The following is a 24602-nucleotide window of genomic DNA, read 5'->3' on the forward strand; positions in this document are numbered from 1 at the left end:
CTGAAGGACAAATTGCCCGACTGTTTTCCTCCAGAGGAATGTCTCCAGGCCTTGGTGATTATTTGGCTCCTTTCTTTCTTATCTCAACCCACAAAGACAATAAACTGTTTTTCATAGGACTGAAGCATGCTCCATTCCCTCTCCCCACCCCCCTCCTACCCCCCATCACACACCTCCCACTGCAGCTTCAGCTCACGTCACCTCCCTTCTGCGGGGGTGGCACAGTTTTAGCTGCTGCTGGTCCCCCCCAAGCTGACGGTGGTGCAACTCAGGGTTGCTGCTCGACCTTCACCCACTTGCCTCAATTCAGATAACGGACTTCTTCAAACTTAGTGCACATAAATAATGTCAAATGTGTATGTGCTGTCTTTAATTCTGATGTGTGCCATTATTACAGTAAACAAGTAATAATTGTGGACTAATTGCTGTCTGAGGTAACTGGAGTGTAAACATAATTTCTCCACTGTGAGATCAGTAAAGTATATCTCAACTGCACATCAGGAGCAACTTGGGGATTAAGGACCTTACCCAATGGCCAAGGTCTGACAGGGATTTGAACCATCCTCTCATCCTAAATCCGCTGCTTTACATCCCTGATGGACCTGTGCTGTTCTCTTTTTACATAGCACCTCTCAGATACTGTGGCACTATGGAATTACTTTTCAGTGTTACGCTGTTGACGCTCAGCTTTATGTGCCAATTCATGCAAATAATCTCTCTCAAAATAGGATTTTAGAAGATTGCCTGGTGCAAGTGGAAAACTGGATGTCCAGTAAATTCTAACTTTTAAATTCAGACAAGAATGAGATGATGGTCACTGGTCCTACACTAGTTTGATCAGATAACTAGCATTTTTATACGTCATTCACCATAGTAATGAAACAAACAAACAAAAATCACGGGGCGACCTTTGAGCTCATGCTGTCCTTTGATATGCAAAATTGGAGATGTGATAGAACGCTTTATTTCATCTGTGTACTATTATAAAGATTTGACCGGTCTGTGGTGGATGCAGCAATATTAATTCATGCCTTTGTGTCATCTCAAACTGATTTTGTACTGTTTTATTTTCTAGCTTGTCATTAATCCTTATGTCCATCAAATGGCTATACATTTAAACCTCTAAGATTCTTCCAGGACTGGGACATGGAATTGGAATGGAATGGAATGAGATTTACTATCATTGTCATTACAAATGCAACAACAACGAGATTACGTTTACACTGCAATTGCCTCAAAATACAACAATTAATCCTCAATTATTACTTGTTTACCATAATAATGGCACACATCAAACTTAAAGACATGAAGAAATATAGTCAATTGAGGATATTGACGATATAATGTTTTTAACAACTGCTCATGGCCCACCTGCAGTACCTTAACCCTTGCACACACTTTGGGAATAAGTGAGCTGTGCTTCAGACCTTTTGGAGGGAAATTTCATTGCTGTGGTGGAAATGACAGCAATGAAATGTGACAGGTGTATTTTGTGTTTTTAAAAAGACAGGTCTCACATTAAATGTTTTTTTTTAAATAATTGGAATATTAATTTATATTAAAAGTTTTCACATAAATCATATTTTGAAATGTTAGACTGTGGGATAAGGGCAAAGTGCTGACATTGATGCCAGTAAGGTCATTGAAAAGTTAGAAGAAAAAAATTCATAATGGACAATGATCATTTTATTGTTAATTTAACAAAGACAGATGGGCATTTTTGAGAATCTCACAAAGCACGTGCAAATGCCTGAATTACGGTGATAAAGAGGGTGGGCGTGGTGCCCAATTTAGCCCATAGACCGGAACCTGGAATTGTTGGTGCGGCTCTGCTTGGGGGGGCTGACTTCCTGTCGACAAAGACAGAAAGATCAGAGCAGAGGGAACTCAGGACGGCCTGCCGACCGGACCGACGCGGTTACAAACGGTGGAAGCATTAAAAGGTGCTGAAGCTGAAGCCGACACCCAGTCATGGTGAAAATCAGTTTCCAGACTGTCGCGGGACAGAAAGTGGAAAAGGAGAATTACGGCGACAAAACCGAAATCCTCATCCCGCATCCGATGGTGAGCACATTTATTATCACCGGTGTCGTTCAGGATGGATGTGATGTGATGTGATGTGTGATCAGCAGGATTTGTTTGTTTGTTTCTTTGTTTGTTTGTTTATTCCGGACAACATCTGTCGCCATTTAGAAACATGTCATTGCTGTGGTTTCTGCGCCAAAGCGCCGATTATGGTGCAAGTTAGCACAGGCTGGAAAATGTCTGCGCTTTTTAAGAGGATTACTAACCAAAAAAGAGAGAGAGAGCAGTGTGCTTTGTAGGTGACAAGGCCTCTGACTGTTTTTTTTTTTTTTTTTTGCTTTGAATGCAGAATTAAAATGCAGAAATGTTGACGGTTTTTTTTTTTTTTTTTGCCAAAATGGCAGATGAGCTGCTGTTTCTTACAGAACATATATTACTGTATTTATTGTTATTTTATTTATTTTTCCAGACAGCAGTGAAGTCCTCCACTTTGTTGTATCACTCCAGTCAGGTTAAAGACGTCTGATGAGTTGAATAACAGAAAAACCAAATTCAAGCTTTCTGATGACTTACTTAAAAAGGCTAAAGATTTGACTCTCTCTCTGTGTGTGTGTGTGTGTGTGTTATTGAGGACAAACAGATTTGAACTGTTAAAATGGTCCAAACAGTTTTCAGATAGATATTATAGCAGTTTGAAGTGCTTCTGAAGTGGCCCCAAATCAATTATAAGGCATCATTAAAGGGGTCATATTCTGTTTTCATCATGACCCATCATGCAACTGTGCCTGTACGTGAAATCATTGGCGGAATGCCTGTTTTGGCGATGTGCTTTTTACTTTGAGTTATTTGTGTTCTTTCCTTGAGTATTCATGCAAAAATGTGTTGAACAAAAGTTATTCATTGTTGTAGTTGACAATCCCCTGAGTTTTGGCAAGCTTAGGATGGCTATATAGGTGAAATATCTTAACCCTCTGGGGTCCGAGGGCATTTTTTTTGGACAGTTCACTCGCCTGGCATAAATGTTTTATTTCTACCTGGTTCTTTTTATGTAAAATTCTGCCCCTTACCAAAAACCAAACCACTGTATTCCTCATTTTGAGTTTATTCAAGGTCAGGTTAGAAACCAGGCCTGGGACCCCCACAGACAGTGTCCATCTTGTGAAAGGCCCCTAAAATGAGTACAACACTTTTTATACCTTGCGGGTGTTAACATGGGTGTGGTTTAGTCTCGTATTTCTAATGTTACTGGCTCTCACCAACTGGGGAGCTCTCCCTGTATCTGAAACTTGGACAGATGATAGAGTAAAACTTAACATATTTCTCAGAACTTCCAAACAAATAACACAAATACTTAATAGCTAACATAAAACAGAGAATTAGCACAGATATTATCTAACAGTTTTATTATTGCTGTTAACAGCTCTCCCTGCATCCCACAATCAAGTTTTATGTCTCTTTTTTTCAGGACAACCTGTGCTTTCAGGATATATATGTTTTTGTTGTGTTTTATAAGTGTGATAAAGGTTTACAATCAAAAATGGGCAAGGAAAAAATAAAGCGAAAAATAATTTTCCACACACATTTATTCAAAACACACTGCAAACTATAATAAACTGTTTTGACACTTTATAAAGGTAATTTGAGGTCTTGTGTGAAAGACTGCACAATAGAAAGGTTCAAACAATATGCACATTTTGAACAATATATACAAAATGGTCTATGCGTTTTGTTGTCCATTGATATGGTAAACAGTGCTTTACACAGCGAAAGCAACAGAGTTATCCAGTAACATTCACATACAAATTAGTGGAGCAATCCTGATAGTTACACACTTTGTTTGAGCACGTGAGATTATCATCAGAGGCTCTCTGTCTGCTCTGCTTTCACAGATCGCTGTGCGTAATGGCGCAGGACACACTGAGTATGTACTAATAGTATGTACTCATTGGAGCACCCAGGGGCCTATTCAAATGGGCCAACTAGTAACATATCACTCCTGAAAATGATCTTTGGCTTTTCACGTGAGATAAATCTGCCCACAATTGGATTTTGGAAAACCATGTGACGGTGAACCAATTCCGATTGGACACTCACATTGCGCACGTCATCACACAGCTTCTATCAGGAGTACAAAGATGGCCGAAACTCCGGAATTAACTTTTCAGCAAAAAAAAAAAAGTAAGTTTCTATCTCATATCATTAAAGAGTTATTTATAATTTAGTAAAGCTTGGTCTTAGCCATTGTATATGACGGCGTCGGCCCCAGAGGGTTAAATATTAGTGCTGAAAATGTGAATCCTTGTAGAGAGGAACACAACCTGGAACTCTTCCAGTTATTTCATGTGCAGAATAGATGCTAAAGTCATGATTTTTTTTTTTTTTAAAGAAATTATTTTTAGCTCTCAAAGAATCAACCAGTTTCTTTGCCTGTTTGTTAAATAGAAAGGCACTGCTGCTAGCCACACCCTCTGTGATGTTAGGGAAGGTTTCAGTTATCAGCTCCAACACCAGGCAGAGTGTGGCGTTGTTTTCCTGAGTAGCATCTTGGTACGGCTTGCATATGCCTTGTGGAGAACTTGCCATGTTGTTGCTTAGCGTGACTCGGCACCAGTTGGAGGGGTTGGCTAAACTTGTACTAGTTTTGACCATGTTCAGAATTTTTGTAAACTCAAATTTTGAACTAACTTGTACTCAGCTGTAGCATTAGGGGTGATTGAGAAGTTTTGAGCCTTACCCAGAAAAAGTAGGGTGTTGCTCTCCCATCTCTTGCATTCTGAAAAATCAGCATTTCTCAGAATTGTTCCCAGTGAGTCAAAATTTAACGCATTCTCAACACATTCCACCATCACCTTTATCTGGGTCAGACTCAAAACTTCTCAGTCATTCCTCGTAGCTTGTTGTCTCATTTTTTTTGTCTGCCAAGTTCACCCAGAATCTACATAGTCTTGTCCAGCCTAGCACACCTCAACCTGTTCCAACTTGTGCCAAGTGGTATTCCATGTTCCCTCTGGGGAGTTGTGCCAGTCACTCCTCTGGAAGGCTTGGCACCAAACTCTGCCAGGTGTGAGGGCAGCTCATCGTCAATTGGGGATATTGACTAAAGCGTGCAAAGTTATAGTTTTGAGGATTATCGCCTGATACAATGCCAAAATCTACCAGGTGTGAGAGTAGCCTTACCCCAGAGACCGCGTGGGTGTGTCTTCAGAACACAGTCCAAGTGGGTGTCTGTGCCTCACAGAGATGGAGTAACATATGTCACAGAGGTCTGAAATGAGCTCTTTCAGACCTGACGTTTGCTTATAGGAGTGTTTCTACAAGCACAGAGTGTGAAAATTTGGAAATCTTTTAACATGAAACCCTCCAACCATATAAAACTTACAGTGGATAAAAGCAGACTTAGTCTAATGTAAACTCTTTAACTGGTTTAGTTTTATACCACGTAACTGTTTTTGAAACTTATTTAAATGGTGTTAAACTTGCAGGAACCTACTTTTAATTGGATTTAAACTGATTAATTTTAAAGGAGCCTGATTTAACAGTCTGTCGAAGGGCAAATGAAGATGGATCAGGGATGCATAACAAGTGAATAATGCAAAGCTACAGATTTGCACCAGCTGGCTAACTTATCCTGAGACGAATCTCTAGGCAAGTTAGAATACTTCAAGTCTTTATAGTTTATTTGTGTGTAGACACTATAAACACTGTGTGATTGAGAGATCTATTTTGTCTCGTTGAAAAACCATAAAATACAAGTAAATTGCAACCTAGCATCCAGTGCAGTAGTGGAATAATAAATCAAACATCTGACAGAGAAGAGTGAATATTTAAGGATCTTTGAACCTGTGGATCTTCCCACCAAAAAGGAGCAAAATTTGTGTTGCTGATTCAGATCAGGTCCGGACTGAAAGCATGCACAGGCCCCGTGGGCCACCGCATCCACCACACTACGGAACTGCCCTGGGTTCTGGATCGCAGCCAGACAGGAAAACTACATTCTGATCACTGTGGTCAAAGAGCTACCTCAGCACAAACATTTTTGAAATGCGCCCATTATTATTATTTTTATGTATGTTGTTCCCAAAAGAGCAAGCAGTGATGGAAGCATCTGTCATTTAAGATATAGGAAATATTTAGAAATAGATTTGAGGATTTGAATGTGCAGTCTGAACAGACTGATGTCAAATGTTGACAGATTGATTATGCCAGAATAAAAACCACCACCAAGGAGGGTTTTGGTTAAAATATATGCATGCCATGAATTTGAAAACAAAATCTTACTGGCAGCTGGAGCTGCAACAATGAATCCTTTATAAACTGACTGTTAAATTAATTACAAACTGTTTTGATAATCAGTCATTTAGTCTTTTTTTCCGTTTCTTAAATGTGAATGTTTTCTAGTGTATTGATGAATTTCTTTGCTCCTCTCTGTCAGAGAGGGTTCTGGACAAGGCTGAATATTTGTGAATGACATTTTTCACTATTCTACGGACAAAATAACAATTATCATTAGACACAGCACTAGTGGTAGCACAGATGATCATAATAACAGACTAAACTTTGATCTGAATCCAGATAGTCATCAAAGATTAAGTTAAAGTTTGTGTTGTGCTGAATAGAAGGCATTTTGGATAAAAAGTTGTGTGTGTGTGTATATAAATGATTTTAAAAAAAGTATTGAACAGGCTTCATGTTGTGTCATGCTGTTCTTGTGAAAGAGCCTCTTTCTCTTAGAGGGGCGAAGGAACACAAAGAACTGCCTGACAGATCTCTGTGTTACTTAGCTCACGCACAGTTGTCGCCTTGTTCTGCTGCACCTTCTGTCTCCAAATGCTTGCACAAAGAACTGTACGCTGACCCGCATGTATGAACTTGAAAATCTGCAAGCTCATCACCGTCCTAATAATAGATGCAAAAATATTCACGATGCATATATTGTGAAAAACGCACCACTGTCATTCTTTGCCACTCACACCAAGCTGTCATCATCCTTTTAAGTATCATCAAAGAACCACTTTAAACACATTCATGGTGTCTGATCACTTTGTATTTTAAACTAAGAATACCATTTTTTTTTTTTAAATATACAGTAACTGTGCTACTTTTCAAATGTGCATCTATTACAGCCACAGCAAGCACTGTGTCATTTTTCAGTCATTATTTTTGTAAATAGGAAGCGCACACTGACTGGCTACTATCTGTGTGTAGTGCCACCCTGCACGCGCCCAACCTGTGCTGGGCGCGTGACACTGCCAGATGGACTGCGAGACTGGAGGCGGCTGAGTCGATTACTCACCATCTCACCCAAGTTTTCATTGCCGAATGCTTTGTCATCCTTTTTCTCCTACACTTTTAATTCCAGCTCTCCTGTTTCTGTGAGACTCTATATCAGCAGTTCATTCTGGTTACAATCAATGGACTAAAAATTCTATGCAGATTCAGTACTCGAAACCCATGTTTCTGATCGGGTCGTGGTTTTTCAGACAAATAGGATGTCAGCCATGACAAAACCTGACCAGTGATACTAAAGTGGTTTTCAAGCCAATCCAACAATATACGAGGGCTGTCAATAAAGTTACGGTCCTTTTTATTTTTTTTAAAAACTATATGGATTTCATTCATATGTTTTTACGTCAGACATGCTTGAACCCTCGTGCGCATGCGTGAGTTTTTCCACGCCTGTCGGTGACGTCATTCGCCTGTGAGCACTCCTTGTGGGAGGAGTCGTCCAGCCCTTCGTCGGAATTCCTTTGTCTGAGAAGTTGCTGAGAGACTAGCGCGTTGTTTGATCAAAATTTTTTCTAAACCTGTGAGACACATCGAAGTGGACACGGTTCGAAAAATTAAGCTGGTTTTCAGTGAAAATTTTAACGGCTGATGAGAGATTTTGAGGTGATTCTGTCGCTTTAAGGACTTTTCACGGTGCGAGACATCGCTCAGCGCTCTCAGGCAGCGTCGTCAGCCTGTTCAAGCTGAAAACCTCCACATTTCAGGCTCTATTGATCCAGGACGTCGTGAGAGAACAGAGAAGTTTCAGAAGAAGTCGGTTTCAGCATTTTATCCGGATATTCCACTGTTAAAGGAGATTTTTTTAATGAAAGACGTGCGGACGGGTCCGCGCGTTGGGACGCAGCCGCCGCGACGCTCCGCCACAGGAAAAACACCTCTGTTGAAAGCCTTAAGGACAAGTTGGAACATGTCCTGCCTGTTAAACAATTTCTCATATACTCACTCCACTGAAAGCCATCAAAAGCCGCCTGGATTTTACAAATGGTTATCAACACGGAGGTGTTTTTCCTGAGCCGCCGCACCGCGTCGGCTGCGTCCCGACACGCGGACCCGTCCGCACGTCTTTCATTAAAAAAAATCTCCTTTAACAGTGGAATATCCGGATAAAATGCTGAAACCGACTTCTTCTGAAACTTAGCGATTCTCTCACGACGTCCTGGATCAATAGAGCCTGAAATGTGGAGGTTTTCAGCTTGAACAGTCTGATGACGCCGCCTGAGAGCGCTGAGCGACGTCTCGCACCGTGAAAAGTCCTTAAAGCGACAGAATCACCTCAAAATCTCTCATCAGCTGTTAAAATTTTCACTGAAAACCAGCTTAATTTTTCGAACCCTGTCCACTTCGATGTGTCTCACAGGTTTAGAAAAAATTTTGATCAAACAATGCGCCAGTCTCTCAGCAACTTCTCAGACAAAGGAATTCCGACGAGGGGCTGGACGACTCCTCCCACAAGGAGTGCTCACAGGCGAATGACGTCACTGACAGGCGTGGAAAAACTCACGCATGCGCACGAGGGTTCAAGCATGTCTGACGTAAAAACATATGAATGAAATCCATATAGTTTTTGAAAAAAATAAAAAGGACCGTTACTTTATTGACAGCCCTCGTATGTTAATCAGTTTGTATCAAAGGTTGCACTGAGGTCCAGAAAAGGAAACACTGTGGTGGTGGTCTAGTTCATTGCCATCAAAAGTTAATTCATCACTTTATCAAACATGGTCTCTGTAGAATATACTCTAAAAGCCAACTGCAGTGGCTCGAAAAGATGATTATCAACGTGATAGTCCACAAGCTGCTGTGAGGCAACTTTTTTAATTTTTTTTTTTTTTTTAAACAAAAAGACCAATTTGAAATTGGTTTATAATTTGCCAAGAGCAGTAACTTTTAATTTATATTGGACTTTCCAAATAAATATGTTTGTTATCCTGAGCAGTCGCACCATTCAGAAAAAGTTTATTTTTCTCAAGTTTAGTAAATGGACTGCATTTACGAGGTCTGTGAGAAAAGTATCGGACCTTTTTATTTTTTTAAAAAACTATATGGATTTGAATCATGTGCTTGCATCAGACAAGCTTGAACCTTCGTGCGCATGCGTGAGTTTTTTCACGCCTGTCGGTTGCGTCATTCGCCTGTGGGCAGGCTTTGAGTGAGCACTGGTCCACCCCCCTCATCAGATTTTTTATTGTTTAGAAATGGCGGAGCGACTGCCGCTTTGTTTCATGAAAATTTTTTCAGAAACTCTGCCTGACAGCCAGATGGAAACCATTTGGAAGATTCAGATGGATTTCGGTGAAGATTGTATCGGTATCACATGGATTAAGGACCTTTACAACTGGATTAAAAACGGCCCACAGCGGCGGAGGGCGCACCGTGCCCCAAGCGGCCATCGACAGGCTGGAACGAGCAGATCACTTCCAAATTTAAGGCTCTGTTGATGCAGGACATCGTGTGACTAGCAGAGAAGTTTCAGAAGAGGTCGGGATCAGCACTTTATCGGCACATTCCACTGTTAAAGGAGATTTTGTAATGAAAGACGTGTAGACGGATTCGCGTGTCGCAACGCAGCCACTCATGGCGCGGGACAAACACCTCCCTGTTGGAAACCATTCGTAAGACTCAGACGGTTTTCGTTGGCTTTTCAGTTGAGTGAGTATCCGAGAAATTGTTTAACAGCTGGGCATGTTCCAACTTGTCCTGTGAGACTTCCAACACGGAGGTGTTGTTTGTCCTGTGCCATGAGCGGCTGCGTCGCGACGCACAAATCCGTCCACACGTCTTTCATTACAAAATCTACTTTAACAGTGGAATGTGCCGATAAAGTGCTGATCCCGACCTCTTCTGAAACTTCTCTGCTAGTCACATGACGTCCTGCATCAACAGAGCCTTAAATTTTGAAGTGATCTGCTTGTTCCAGCCTGTCGATGGCCGCTCGGGGCGCGGTGCCGTTTTTAATCCAGTTTTAATGGTCCTTAATCCGTGTGATACCGATAGAATCTTCACCGAAAGCCATCTGAATCTTCCAAATGGTTTCCATCTGGCTGTCTGGCACAGTGTCTGAAAAAATTTTCATGGAACAAAGCGGCAGTCGCTCCGCCATTCCTAAAAAATAAAAATTCGACGAGGGGGGTGGACCCGTGCTCACTCAAAGCCTGCCCACAGGCGAATGATGCAACCGACAGGCGTGGAAAAAACTCACGCATGCGCATGAAGGTTCAAGCTTGTCTGACGCAAGTGCACATGATTCAAATCCATATAGTTTTTGGAAAAAAATAAAAAGGTCGGATAGTTTTCTCACAGACCTCATATATAGCGCTTTTCCATCTGCATCAGATGCTCAAAGCACTTCACAAATAATGCCTAACATTCACTCCAATGTGAGGGTGCTGCCATACAAGGCGCTCACTACACACCAAGAGCAATAGGGGATTAAAGATCTTGCCCAAGGGCCCTTAGTTATTTTTCCAGTCAGACTGTGATTTGAACTGAGGGTCTTCTGGTCTCAAGCCCAATGCCTTAACCATTAGACCATCTCCTCCCCTTTAGAGGTGATGGTCTAAAGGGGAGGTGAGCAGAGCGCACTAAACTAAAGTTTAGTGAGCTCTGGGCGGCATGTAGAAGAGGTGGCGGGCACTCCGTCATCATCTTTTGATATTTTGAAAAGATTTTTTACATTCTTGGACTCCAGTGTGTGACAAGACTGTACCAGGCAGGTGTGTGTGTGTATATATTGTTGTTGTTGTCCTTTTGGCTGCTCCCATTTGTTTGGGGTCCACAGTGCATACAGATGGATCCGCATTGGAATTTGACACAAGTTTTACGCCAGGTGCCCTTCCTGATGCAACTCCAGTTTTACCTGGAGAAGCACACACAGCCCCTCACTTTCTTCAGATGGTTGAATACAGATGGTGATAAAGAACAGGAGGAGGATGCTGCCATGGAAGACCAAGACCCCCATTGGATGTACCATTGACAGATAGAAGAAGTGGCTGACATCATCAAGAAGACCTACCAGTGGGTAGAAGAGGCCGGGCTAAAGGACAACACAGAGGTTCTGATTATGGCAGCACAAGAACAAACCCTCAGCACCAGATCCATAGAGGCAGGAGTCTACCACAGCTCACAGGGCCAAGCTGCAGGCTGTGAAATTGTGCCCCAGAGACAGTCCAGCAAGATGCAACAGCGTATATTAAGAGGCACAACCAAGTGTCAGGAATAGTGTACAGGACCATCTGTGCCACATATGGACTAGAAGTCTCCAAGTCCTGATGGGAGACACCGCTGAAGGTGGTTGAGAATGACAGGGCTAAGGTCCTGTGGGACTTCAAATTCCAGACAGACAAGCAGCTGCTGGCCAACCAACCAGACATAGTGGTGGTTGACAAGGGAAAGAGAACCGCAGTTGTGATCGACGTGGCAATACCAGCTGACAGCAACATCAGAAAGAAGGAGCACAAGAAAATCAAGAAGTATCAAGAAATTGGAGAAGTGACTACAGCAGATTCCAGGCACAACATCATAAGTCTCTGTCCAGAAGAGTGCAGTCCTAGGAACAGCTAAGACCTCTCTGGTAGAGGATCGATTTTCCTGCTCACATTTTGATTTCACTGCAGCATTGCATCAAGATTTATACAGTTATGAATTTTAAAAATGGCATCATGACAACTATTAATCTGCAGTTCATGTGCATGCTGAACTGTGAGCAGATCCCATACAGATCACAGATCTCTGGTCTGCTACACCACTAGTACTTTCAGTGGGGGGGGGGAATATATGTGTGTGTGTGTGTGTGTATGTATGTGTGTGTATATATAAATAGTCTGAAAACCAGTCAGTATCTGGTGTGACCTCCACTTGCCTCATGCAGTGCAACACATCTCCTTTACATAGAGTTGATCAGCAGCCAGACACCATGAAATGTGAGCATTTGCCCACTCAAGTCAGCTACGATGAGAAACCGCAGTCGGGTCGAGACCCCGATGAGGACGACGAGCATGCAGATGAGCTTCCCTGAGACAGTTTTGAAGAAATTCTTTGGTTCAGCAAACTGATTTTTGCAGCAGCTGTCCGGGTGGCTGGTCTAAGGTAATATTGGAGGTGAACATTTTGGATGTGAAGGTCTTAAGCTGGTGTGGTTACATGTGGTCTGCGGTTGCGAGGCCGGTTTGATGTACTGCCACATTCTCTGAAACATCTTTGGAGACGTTTATGGTAAAGAAATGAACATTCAGTTCACGAGCAACAGCTCTGGTGGACATTCCTGCAGTCAGCATGTCAATTGCATGCTACCCCAAGACTTGTAACATCTGTGGTATTGTGCTGTGTGATAAAACTGCACAATTCAGAGTGGCCTTTTATTGTGGCCAGCCTAGGGCACACCTGTGCAATAATCATGCTCTGTCTAATCATCATATTGATGTGCCACACCTGTGAGGTGGGATGGATGCTCGCCAACACAGATTTAGACAGATTTGTGAACAATATTTGAGAGGAATAGGTCTTTTGTGTATATAGAAAATGTTTTAGATTTTTCTTTTAGTTCAGCTCATGAAAAAATGGGAGCAAAAACAAAAGTGTTGTGTTTTTGGTGTGTGTGTGTGTGTGTGTGTGTGTGTGTGTGTGTGTGTGTGTGTGTATATATATATATATATATATGTATATATATATATATATATATATATATATATATATATGTGTATATATATATATATATATGTATATGTGTGTGTGTATATATATATATATATATATATACACACACGAGTATATAATGCTGTGATCCATTCTGTTATCTTTGTATGTTTTCAGGATGAGGAGGAGTTGGTTTTGCCGCTGAGGCCTCAAAAGTCTCCTCTTAACGGACTGTGCTGCCTAACCTTTGCTCTGGTAGTCTTCATGGCCGGTCTTGTTATGGCCTCCATCTACGTCTACCGCTACTACTTCATACCTCATGTAAGAGACGCCTTCTGTTTCTGCAATTGTCTGACATCGGGCTCCATTTAGAAACATGCCTAACTTATAAATCATTTACTGATTCATTTCTTAGCTCCGGGTGTTAATATGAATTTGAAAGCTGGAGTTTTTTTATTCTGTTCTGCTGCATGCAAACAATATTCTTTACCACAATCTTGTTTGCGAGTGTTGCAGCTGGTGCAATACCTGTGTGTGCGCAGATCCCAGAGGAGAACCTGTTCCACTGCAGGGTGCTTTATGAGGACTCTGTGTACGCCCCGCTGCATTCGCGCCAAGAGCTGGAGGAGAATGTCGGCATCTACTTGGCCGACAACTATGAGAAAATCAGTGTACCCGTACCTCACTTTGGAGGCAGCGACCCTGCTGACATAATCCACGACTTCCACAGAGTGAGCACAAACACGTATGATTCTGTACATATTAAGTTTAACACAGTTAATGTTTTACTGCAAGTAACCAATTGCAGGGCTTTTTCCCTCTCTGCATAACCCTTTGAGAGCATTCATGTTTATGAATGGAAACTGTGATGCAACAGTATTTTCTTATTTTACTCGCGCATTTAAAAACATCATATGGACAGAAAATTGCACATTTGTTTATGCCTTGTTTTTCAGATGATAATGTATTCAAATATAGTGCCAACTGTTCCCTGTGCAGGGAGTCAGGACATGTCAGAGGAAACCCCATCAAAAAGCTCTCAGCGATGAACCTTATGTGGCTAGTAGACTGAAAACTTTTTTGTGTGACACAAATATAGTTTAACATGCCTTAAAAAAACGTGTGTGTGTGTATATATATGTATCTAATATATAAAGCTGACAGTGTATATATGTGTGCATGTGTGCTCCTGCTATGGTGAATAGGGGCACCAAGGGGAAGACAACTCTATCTATCTATCTGTCTGTCTGTCTGTCTGTCTGTCTGTCTGTCTGTCTGTCTGTTAGAAAAGTAACAGACCTTTTTATTTTTTTCAAAAACTATATGGATTTGATTCATATGTTTTTACGTCAGCCAAGCTTGAATCTTCGTGCGCATGCGTACGTTTTCCATGCCTGTCGGTTGCGTCATTCGCCTGTGGGCAGGCTTTGAGTGAGCACTGGTCCACCCCTCTCATCGTTGTTTCATTGCAAGGAAATGGCGGAATGATTTGGGCTTTTTTTTCCATCAGAATTTTTTCAGAAGCTGTTAGAGACAGGCAGCTGGAAACCATTCAAAAAATTTATCTGGCTTTCGGTGAAAATTTTACGGGCTTCACAGAGAATGAGTGTTACTACAGCTTTAAGGACGCCCCACAATGGCGCACGGCGCGCCGTGCTCCGAGCCGCCATCGGTCGTGACACGCGAAGCCTCCACGCGGCTTTCCATGACAAAATCTCTTGTTAAAAGTGAAATCTGCCGGAAAATGGCTGATGTCCAGCTCTTGTGATAACCAGAGAAATTTGCCACGAAGGTCCCGGCTCCACACAGCCATCCGTTTAGAAATGATGTGGTGGTTTCTGCCTCTCGATGGCGGCTCGGAGCGCGGCACGCCGTGTGCCAATGTGGGCCGTCCTTAAAGCTGTAGTAACACTCCTTATTCTCTGTGAAGCCTGTAAAATTTTCACTGAAAGCCAGATAAATTTTTCAAATGGTTTCCAGCTGCCTGTCTCTAACAGTTTCTGAAAAAAGCCCAAATCATTCCGCCATTTCCTCGCAATGAAACGACGACGAGAGGGGTGGAGTAGTGCTCACTCAAAGCCTGCCCACAGGCGAATGACGCAACCGACAGGCGTGGAAAAACTCACGCATGCGCACGAAGGTTCAAGCTTGGCTGACGTAAAAACATATGAATCAAATCCATATAGTTTTTGAAAAAATAAAAAGGTACGATACTTTTCTAACAGACCTCGCGTGTGTGTGTGTATGTATGTATATGTATGTATGTATGTATATGTATGTATATGTATGTATGTATATACACACACATACAGGTGAACCCTGTTAACTTGCTTTTTCGGCTTTACTCATGGTTTATTTATGAACCCTGAAAATTTAGACTACTGTACAAAGACTACTGTATGTTTTTGGTCAACCTCATTAACTCACGGTTTGATTTTGTGGACCCCAACTTGCGTGAGATAAAGAGGTTCATCTGTATATATGCAAGGAGCTTATTAAATAAACAAAAGATTTCAAACAAACAAAAAATAATGAGGGTGTTTTGCTAAGCTGCTAAATTTTCCAGGGACTGACTGCCTACCATGACATCGCTTTGGACAAGTGCTACGTCATTGAACTCAACACCACCATCGTAATGCCTCCACGCAACCTGTGGGAACTTCTAGTCAATGTCAAGGTAAAAAAAAAACATTCTGTGACAAACAGTTTTAATCTTTCGCGTTTACTCACTCAACTCTCACCCAAATGATTTTCCATGTGAGCCAGACTTCTGCTTATTTTCCACGTCTGTGCGTGTGTTCACATCTGTCTGTTCTGTCTTACAGAAAAGCACTGTCACTGCTCACTATATGAAAAACATGCATAGTGCGTAAGGCCTGACTCCTGCGTATTTTCAATGTTGCATCTTGGCTCTGAAAAATTGCGATGGGAATTTCTTTTTTTTTTTTTTTTTTTTTCTATTGATCTTCTTATGGCTGTTCCTGTTAGGGGTCGCCACAGGAAGTCGTCCGTTTGCCTGGTGGCCTCATTCTCAGCATCCTTCTCCCTATATACCCTGGGTCTCTCCTCTGCACATGTCCAAATCTTTTACAATCCCAATTCCAATGAAGTTGGGACGTTGTGTAAAATGTAAATAAAAACAGAATGCGATTTGCAAATCCTCTTCAACCGATATTCAATTGAATACACCACAAAGACAAGATATTTAATGTTCAAACTGACAAACTTTATTGTTTTTGTGCAAATATTTGCTCATTTTGAAATGGATGCCTGCAACACGTTTCAAAAAAGCTGGGACAGTGGTATGTTTACCACTGTGTTACATCACCTTTCCTTCTAACAACACTCAATAAGCGTTTGGGAACTGAGGACACTAATTGTTGAAGCTTTGTAGATTGAATTCTTTCCCATTCTTGCTTGATGTACGACTTCAGTTGTTCAACAGTCTGGGGTCTCCGTTGTCGTATTTTGAGCTTCATAATGCACCACACATTTTCAGTGGGCGACAGGTCTGGACTGCAGGCAGGCAAGTCTAGTACCCACACTCTTTTACTACAAAGCCACGCTGTTGTAACGTGCAGAATGTGCCTTGGCATTGTCTGGCTGAAATAAGCAGGGACGTCCCTGGAAAAGACGTTGCTTGGATGGCAAGCAACGTCTTATTCAATATTATTCAATAAATTCAATAGGTTGAAGAGGAGTTGCAAATCATTGTATTCTGTTTTTATTTACATTTTTCACAACATCCCAACTTCATTGGAATTGGGGTTGTAAATCTCACCTCTCTGATTCAACTGCCTTTCTTTTCTTTATTTTCTCCATAGCTGTCCCCACATCATCTTTACCAATCCCTTGCACTTAAGTGATTTACTGTCTCCACATCAACCAGCTTTCTCTCTCTCGTTTTCTTCATTTATGAGGTTCTCAAAATACTCCTTCTACCTTCTAAATACATTCTGCTTGCTTGGCAGCACATTTACCATCTGCGTCCTTTATCAAGCTAACCTGCTGCACGTCCTTTCCAGCTTGGTCCCTTTGTCTGGCTAATTGTTACAAGTCCTGTTCTCCTTCTTAGTGTTCAGCTTCATGTACATCGTACTATATGTCCTTTCCTTAGCCTTTGCCACTTCTCTTTTACCTTACTCCACATCTCCTTGTTCCCCTCTCTACTTTCATAATCTTTGACTGTTCCAATTCTTTTTGGTTAACCTCTTCCTCCTTATGCTTTCTTGAGCATCTTCATTGCACCACCAAGTCTCTTGCCTTCCTTTCCTCTGTCCAGATGTCACACGCATTACCTTCCTCATTTGTATCCTTGGTTCAGCTCTTGCTCTCCATCTTCTTCACCTCCAAAGTCAACCTACAATCCACTCAATACGATCTAGCTACACTTTCCTCTGGTAGCACCTTCATCTCCAATTTCTTTTAGGTTACACCTCCTACATAGAATGTACTGCACTTGGGTGCACCTTCCTCCATTTATATTTGTCACCCTGTGCTCCATTTCTGTCCTTTTTATCCCTGGTATGAAATACGGGGAGATGTAGTGATCAGCATGTCTGCCCATCTGTTTTTTGCTTGTTTGCGTGGTATCTCAAGAACCAGTTGACCAATTTCATTCATATTTAGCATAAGGGTGTACTTGGGTGATCCCGCGACACCAATCGATTACAGTGACCTTAGGGTCAATTTCAAGGTCAGGCAAGATGTTTAAGATATTGTCATTGCTGCCCTTGTTAGCGCAATATCACAAGAACCAGTTGAACAGTTTAATTCATATTTAGCGTAAACGTGTACTTGGGTGTCCCCCGAACCCTTTGTATTACGGATTTGCGGAGGCTGGGGGGATATGTCATCTCCTGGTGACTCTTGTTCTAAAATCTACCACCATCTGCCCTTCCACATTCCTCTCTTTGATACCATATCTACCTATTAGTTCCTTGTTAGCTCTAGCATGCCCATTGAAATCCACTTCAGTCACTATTCTTTCATGCCTGGGTACACTCTCTACCCTTGCCAATATCAATTGTAGAAAAAAATTCAGTGACAAATTCATTCATTTTCTGCCACTTATCCAGGTCTGGGTAACAATGGCAGTCGACCAAGCAGGTCATCCCACACTTTCTGTCCTGACCACATGCTTTAGCTTCCTGAGGAATCTTGAGGTATTGCCAAATTACCTCCGAATTGTAATCCCTTCTGCATGTCATGGATCTTCCCCAGGGCCTCTTCCCACTTAGATGTACCTGGAGGACCTCCCTAGGGAGACAAAAAGGGAACATCTTCACCAAATGTCCGAATCACTTCATCTGTCAGCTTTCAATTTTGAAGAAGCCGTTGCTCTACACGGAGTCCCTTCCAGATATTCAAGTTTCTGACCTTGTCCTGGAGTGTAAGCCCAGATGTCCGACGGAGGAATTTTATTTCCACTGCCTGTATCCATGACCTTGTTGTTTCAGTAATTGCCCAAAGTTCATGATCATAGGTGAGGATAGAAGTGTAAATTGAGAGTCTGGACTTCTGGCTCAATTCTTTCTTCACTGTGATGATCTGGTACAATGTTTGCAAAACATCAGATGCAGCCCCAATCTGTCCATTTCACACTCCAAATTACCCCACTCATGAACAAGACCCCGAGATACTTAAACACTCCCGATTGGGGTATAACTCTCCCTTGACACAGAGGGGGCAGTCCACACTTTTTCAACAGAGGACTATGGTCTCAGACTTTGAGGTGCTAATCCACATGTCACTCATTCACATTCTCCCTCAAACTTGTTCAGTGTACTTTGGAGGACACAGTCTGAACCCACAGAACCACATCATCTGCAGAAAAGCAAAGCTTTAATTCAGGACCTGACCACCCTCCAGTTCCTGACTGTGCTTTGACTTCCTGTCTGTTAACATCACGAGCAGGATTGGTCACAAAGGGCAGCCCTGGCAGGCTCCAATATCCACCTGGAACTGATCTCGTGTAATGCGGATACAGCTCCTCCTTTGGTTGTATACAGGCTGGAGACTGAGTCTCTGTTTGACAAATAAAGACCCAATAAACCTTTTGCTTCCTGATTTTGACACTTTGACAGCCACTCTTATCACATGTTAATTACCAGGGGTGTGTATCTCCGTTATGAACTGATACAATGCTTTTCTAGATAGATGAGCTACAATATGATTGAGGGACATTTTATTTTATTTATTTTTTTGGAGGGAATTATGTGGTACAATGTGATACAGCCCCAGTCAGAAACCATTGGGATGGTATGGAACAGTTGTAGTCCTACACTGAATTACTCCCTGGCGACACTCTGTCTGAGCCGCCCCCCCCAAAAAAAACAGACAAAATTTTGCACAAACGGCCATTTTTAATTATTTTAATAATAATATTTTAGAAGTGCCCCTGAAGTTGCAATTGAAATTGACATCAAAACCCTGCAGGCTACAGTATTACTTCAGAACAAAACATCCGTGAATTGCAAGTTTGAATAAACATGCCTTGCATTAGATACTTTATTAATCTGTCTTTCAGGGAGGAACAGTTAGCTCTTTTATTAAGGTGCATATTTGTCTCAACATTTAGCTAAATATTTAGCTTGATGTTTGTAAATATTAGGCTTAGCATTAACCAGTGGTGGGCACACTTCCGATAATCCAATAACAGATAATTATCGAAGATAATGTTTTCTTTATCGGATTATCTTTTTAGGTAACTTTAAAAACCATTATCGGACCAATTATCTTCCGATTTAATCTTTGTCCGATAACTTTTAAACCGATAAACAAAATAAACAAAGCTGAATAGCAACAAACACTTTTAAAATTAGTTTAGCACTCACCTGTTAAAAGTTCTGTAACAGACGCACAGCTATAACATTTGCAAACAGAAGAGAGCCGCTTATATAAAAAGCATCTCAATCCTCTGCAGACAAAGGAGAAACAGCCCCAAAAGGAAAAAAAAAAAAAAAAAAATTTCTTTAACACCATACCGATATGCTGGTGATATCACCTAAGTCATCCAGAGGCATACATTTTTAACTTATGGTTCAAATTTTAACCAAACTAATTTTGGACAAGTGATTTAAAATTACTGTCATGTCTGAAGTTTTATTAAGTGAAAATATCAGATATATGTTTTAGTTTTAAAGTAATGTGCTAATTTTTAAGGTTTTGTGAGCACATCCTGTGACCCGCAATGCATTTTGGGTAGGATGATGTAATCTCAGTACATCACGACAGGACAAATGCATTTCAGACACTCTGTTCAGGCTCCACGGACAACAGCATTAAACTCTAGTGCCTAAAACTGTCTTGAATATATTTTCTGCGTTTATAGATGTTGGTTTTATTTGCGTTTATTAAATTCCACGCATTTTAAATGTAGCAGACAGGGATTACTATATCTGGAATTTTGTTTTCAAGGCCTCTACTGCCATCTACTGGTCAGTAGTGTTCACTAAGCGTGTGGGAACCAATAGATAGCAGTGTTATTTTGACCCCGGTTATGTCAGATGATTGTCAAATCAACTTTTTGGCTTTGCAAATGGCTTTTTTTTGTGTGCAATGAATGCACTTTTATTTCATAAACTGGCTACCTGCCTTGTTTGCTGCATGATCTCCAGAGAAATGTGGCGCAGAGTTCTGCAAGGGTGCATCTAAACTTCAATGATGGACCCCCCCCCCCCCCCCCACACACAAAATAACAACTGAAACTCTTCATCTCTTGGTATCCTCAAAGCCAAAACATCTTTTAAATGTTACAAGAAGGAATGACATCACAAAGTGGCAAATGCTTTATGCTTTAGCGTCCAAACTTTTTTGCAACGTTGCAGGCCTGAAATGCAACAATGGATGCATATTAATAAATGCAGTTATGACCACACAAAACATAAAATATCTTGGGGTTGTTCTATCTGCAATGAAACAGAAGTCAGAGTAAATGGAAGAATTACTTTTTGCATTTTGCATCCCATCCCAGCCTTTTCTGATTTGAAGTTATGCAAAAGTGTAAATCTTCATTTTCCATGATGAATTAAAATAACCCAAAATTGTCATTGCTTATCTACAAATTTACATTTTATGAAAATCCAGGGCCCTTCTTCAGGTTTTTTTTTTTACTGTGATGCAGCGGGCGCAGCACCACATACAGTAGCAGACATTGCAGGATAGAAAAATCACAGAAGAACAAGCCAGCTGTTGTTAGCATAACGTAACTTTCCCTTCTGAACTGGTATGACGATATGAATTGTGAACCGAATGAAGTTGATTGTTTCTGTGACCAGTGTGACGAGAGTCTCACTCTGAACTTTGAACTTTTACAAGTTTGAAAACTCAGAAGTAGCAGCATAACGGCTTAATTCATCTGATTTTATTAAGTTAAAATTGAGCTGTGAACAAGTTCTAGTAAATTTATATCAGTTCAGTTCAGGGATCTTTTACTTCTGTCTGTCACTTTAAAATCAGTTTTTGATTCCTGTTTGTTAATTCTACCTACCGCATGTAGTCACATCTGGGCCACTGGGGGAGGCACTTAATTATTATTTGTCTTATTTTGAAGAGATTTACAGTCGGCCCTTTATTGTTTTGCATTATAACTGGCGCAGACAGAGTTAAAAATACATTCGGTACGTGTAAACCAGACTGGAGAAACTAACAAATAGTAAATACACACCTTGCAACACAGCTGACTTTATGTCTCCTGAATTAGCACACAGTAAACACGGAGAATATCTTTGTGCTGTCTGATCATGCTTCCTGCTTCACAGGGCTTTGTAATCTGACATATTTTAAAGTTCCATATGACTGTCATTAAATATCAGATTGCCATTGTCACCTTTGTATGTTTTGATTTTCATTTGTCCAGGCACACTCAGTAAGTCGGTGAACATGGAGGTCATTAACAGCTAGCAGCGCAAACTCCTTTAATGTCTGTTTCCACACCACAGCTGTCCTCTTGAGATTCCTAATGTGATGTCACTTCCTAGCCAAGCCTTCATGGTCACGCTGTTTCCAAATCAGAGGAACTTGCATGACTTGTACACACACATAAAACAAAGAAAAGATGGACACCAAGCTTTGCAAACAATGGGACTGGAAAATCGTCTGACTTGGGGGGGGGGGGGGGCTACATGTATGTTGATGGAGCAATGCATTCCGGGTTGTTTATTTCTATATGCGGTAGGTAGAATTGTTACACCTCTACTTGTTATCCAACTATGCAGTGGTATAGGTCTGCTTGATTGGGTCCTGTCATCTTAGAACTTTGGTCACACTGACATCGGGGTGAATGTGCGGCATTATTGTAAAGCGCTTTGAGCGTCTGATGCAGATGGAAAAGCGCTATATAAATGCAGTCCATTTACCATTTCATTTTGCCATTTACTGTTTCTTCCACATAACTAAATGAGGGGAAAAAAACTGGATCATAATGATGAGAAAAGCACTGAGCTTGTCTGCCAGTGGGCTGTTTCACATCACCCTAATCTTATACAGGGTGAAAAGCTGTGAGGTAGTAGGGTCCCGTCCTCACTGTTACTGCATTAGTCTCATTTTGTATCTTGTAGAAGGGGACATACTTGCCTCAGACCTACATCATCCATGAAGAGATGGTGGTGAGTGGCAAAGTGCATGACATACGTCAGCTGGGACCTTTCATCTACCGCTTGTGCAATGGGAAGGACACGTACCGCCTCAGTCGCCGCGTCACCCGCAGACGTAAGTTGCCATTAGTAGGGAGTTTTCTGCTGGGTTTACCTCCAACATATCCAGCTTTTAAAAGCTCATTTTCCCCGTGAGTTCCGGCTGAAGGTTGTTGTGAGAAGAGCTGAAGTTTTGCATGTACCAAAGTTGCATCACAACTTCCCGATTCCCTGTATTCTCCTGTTTTGTTTGCAGGCATCAACAAGCGGGAGGCAAAGGACTGCCACCACATCCTTCACTTTGAGAACACATTCGTAATGGAGACGGTCATTTGTGATGAAGCGTAATCAGTCTTGGTAACCCATGTTGTGTCACACACCCAAAAAGCACATTTCTTGTCACTTCCTCAGCCACTGTAGCACCCTCCTGTGGATTTAATCATGTCTAAGTCCCACTTTACTTGTAGTTATGGATTTGATGTCCTTTTTTTAAAAAAAAAAAAGGCAACTTATTTTAGTCTTGGAGACCTGCCTGTTTGTTTTCTTCTTCCCTGTTCCCCTAAGGTAATACTTCTCATTAATTGTGATGCAATACGACACTGTTGGTTCTATCACAGGATTTTCCATGTAGCAAAGTCCTTAAGCCAGTAATGATTAATAATTTTGAGGCATGTCCTCTGGGCTCTTGTATGGCAGTTACTGTCAGGGGAGATGACTCTGTCTCTGTGTTATCAAGGTGATTGCATTTTTTTTCTTCTAATGTGAGGATTGTGTCTGTTGTTTTTTTTTTTCTTCTTCTTCCTTCCATCTGCTGTGTAAAGCGTCAAATCCTATGTTTCTGAACAAATATTATTGAGACTGAACTTATCTGTTTCTCACATTAATCATGTAATCTAACTACTGTTGGCTCCTTGCTTGCATCCTGTTGCTGCCTTGCTCTCCTTTCTGCTTATTTATGCCTCTGTAAAACCATCACCAAGTGGTAGAAATTCAGTGACGTGTTGGTTACTTATGTTAGCAACGAAGAAGACATTGGGCATTAGACTACACTCACTTTTTTGGTAATATTTCATCACTGAAAAGGGTGAAAACCCAATTTATTTATTTATTTTATATACACTCATTTGTTGCCCGTCCACCCCCTAAGGCTTGCATTTGTGTCACTTTAAAATACCATTTTGGCTTTCATTGCATGTGTTTTATGGGTAAGAGGAAACAGCACTGTTAAAATGTTTCACAATATCACGTTTAAAGCCTTAGTCCAGAGTCAGAAACTGGACTAAAGTCAGTACTACTGAAAGGAAGCACATGTGTTAGTTAAACCAACCTAAACTTTGATCTGTATATTTTGTTTGCTTATGAAATCTGTCTGTGAATAAAGAAGTGAAAATAACTTTGATATGTTTGTTTTTAAGTGCCACAGTGGGGAAAAAACATTTGGTTTAAAGGACACAGTCATTTTAGATATGTCAAAACAGTGGGTTTATAGATCCTTTTAATCAGATGTATTTCATTTTTCAACACCAATAACTAGGGATGGGTATCAAGAACCGGTTCCTTTCAGGTATCGTTAAGAAATGATTCGATCCACCGACATCAATAAGCTTTGTGCTTAACGATTCTGTTATCGGTCCTTTAGAGTGGCCGTTGTTTTGGGGGGTGTTTGTCAGGAAAATGATCATTTCGCTACATTGATTACAGACACTGCAGCGGGTCTGTAATCAACTTTTCTGCAGCGCGGCTTTGCTTTGAACCTTGAACCAATCGAAGCAGTGGTTCGCAGATTGAAGCGATGCTTCGATCTATTGCTTCGTTTATTCTTTCTTTCGCTTAATTTTCCCCCGCTAAAATCCTAAAGAGCATACGTCTGAGTATTATTTACCTTTTCTATGTTAAATCGACCTGTTATGGTTTTCTGAAACAGCTGATGTATTTTATAACTTAAAAAACGGGAGCGATGCTAACACGTTAGCATGTCTATGGCATTTTCAATGTTAAAAGTTATCATTAAGCAGTTGCAGCTGTCAT

At 41.2% G+C, this 24602-nt stretch overlaps 1 protein-coding gene across 1 annotated transcript; it reads left to right on the plus strand.

Annotated features, from left to right (window-relative positions):
• Window positions 1-1884: 1884 nt before the first annotated feature.
• On the plus strand, window positions 1885-23959 carry itm2ca (integral membrane protein 2Ca). Its single transcript, XM_034167852.1, has 6 exons — window positions 1885-2064; window positions 13117-13260; window positions 13482-13670; window positions 15506-15616; window positions 22500-22650; window positions 22831-23959. Exons 1-6 carry the CDS (start codon window positions 1972-1974, stop codon window positions 22920-22922), a joined length of 780 nt encoding a protein of 259 aa, XP_034023743.1. The 5' UTR covers window positions 1885-1971; the 3' UTR covers window positions 22923-23959.
• The last annotated feature ends 643 nt before the right edge of the window (window positions 23960-24602 follow it).

The sequence above is a fragment of the Thalassophryne amazonica genome, chromosome 4, assembly GCF_902500255.1.
Source record: "Thalassophryne amazonica chromosome 4, fThaAma1.1, whole genome shotgun sequence".
NCBI lineage: Eukaryota > Metazoa > Chordata > Actinopteri > Batrachoidiformes > Batrachoididae > Thalassophryne > Thalassophryne amazonica.

Coding starts and splice junctions, on each gene's coding strand:
- itm2ca (XM_034167852.1), top strand. CDS start 1,972: ATGGTGAAAATCAGTTTCCAGACTGTCGCGGGACAGAAAGTGGAAAAG. Junction 2,065..13,116: donor TCCTCATCCCGCATCCGATG/GTGAGCACATTT, acceptor GTATGTTTTCAG/GATGAGGAGGAGTTGGTTTT. Junction 22,651..22,830: donor TCGCCGCGTCACCCGCAGAC/GTAAGTTGCCAT, acceptor TTTTGTTTGCAG/GCATCAACAAGCGGGAGGCA.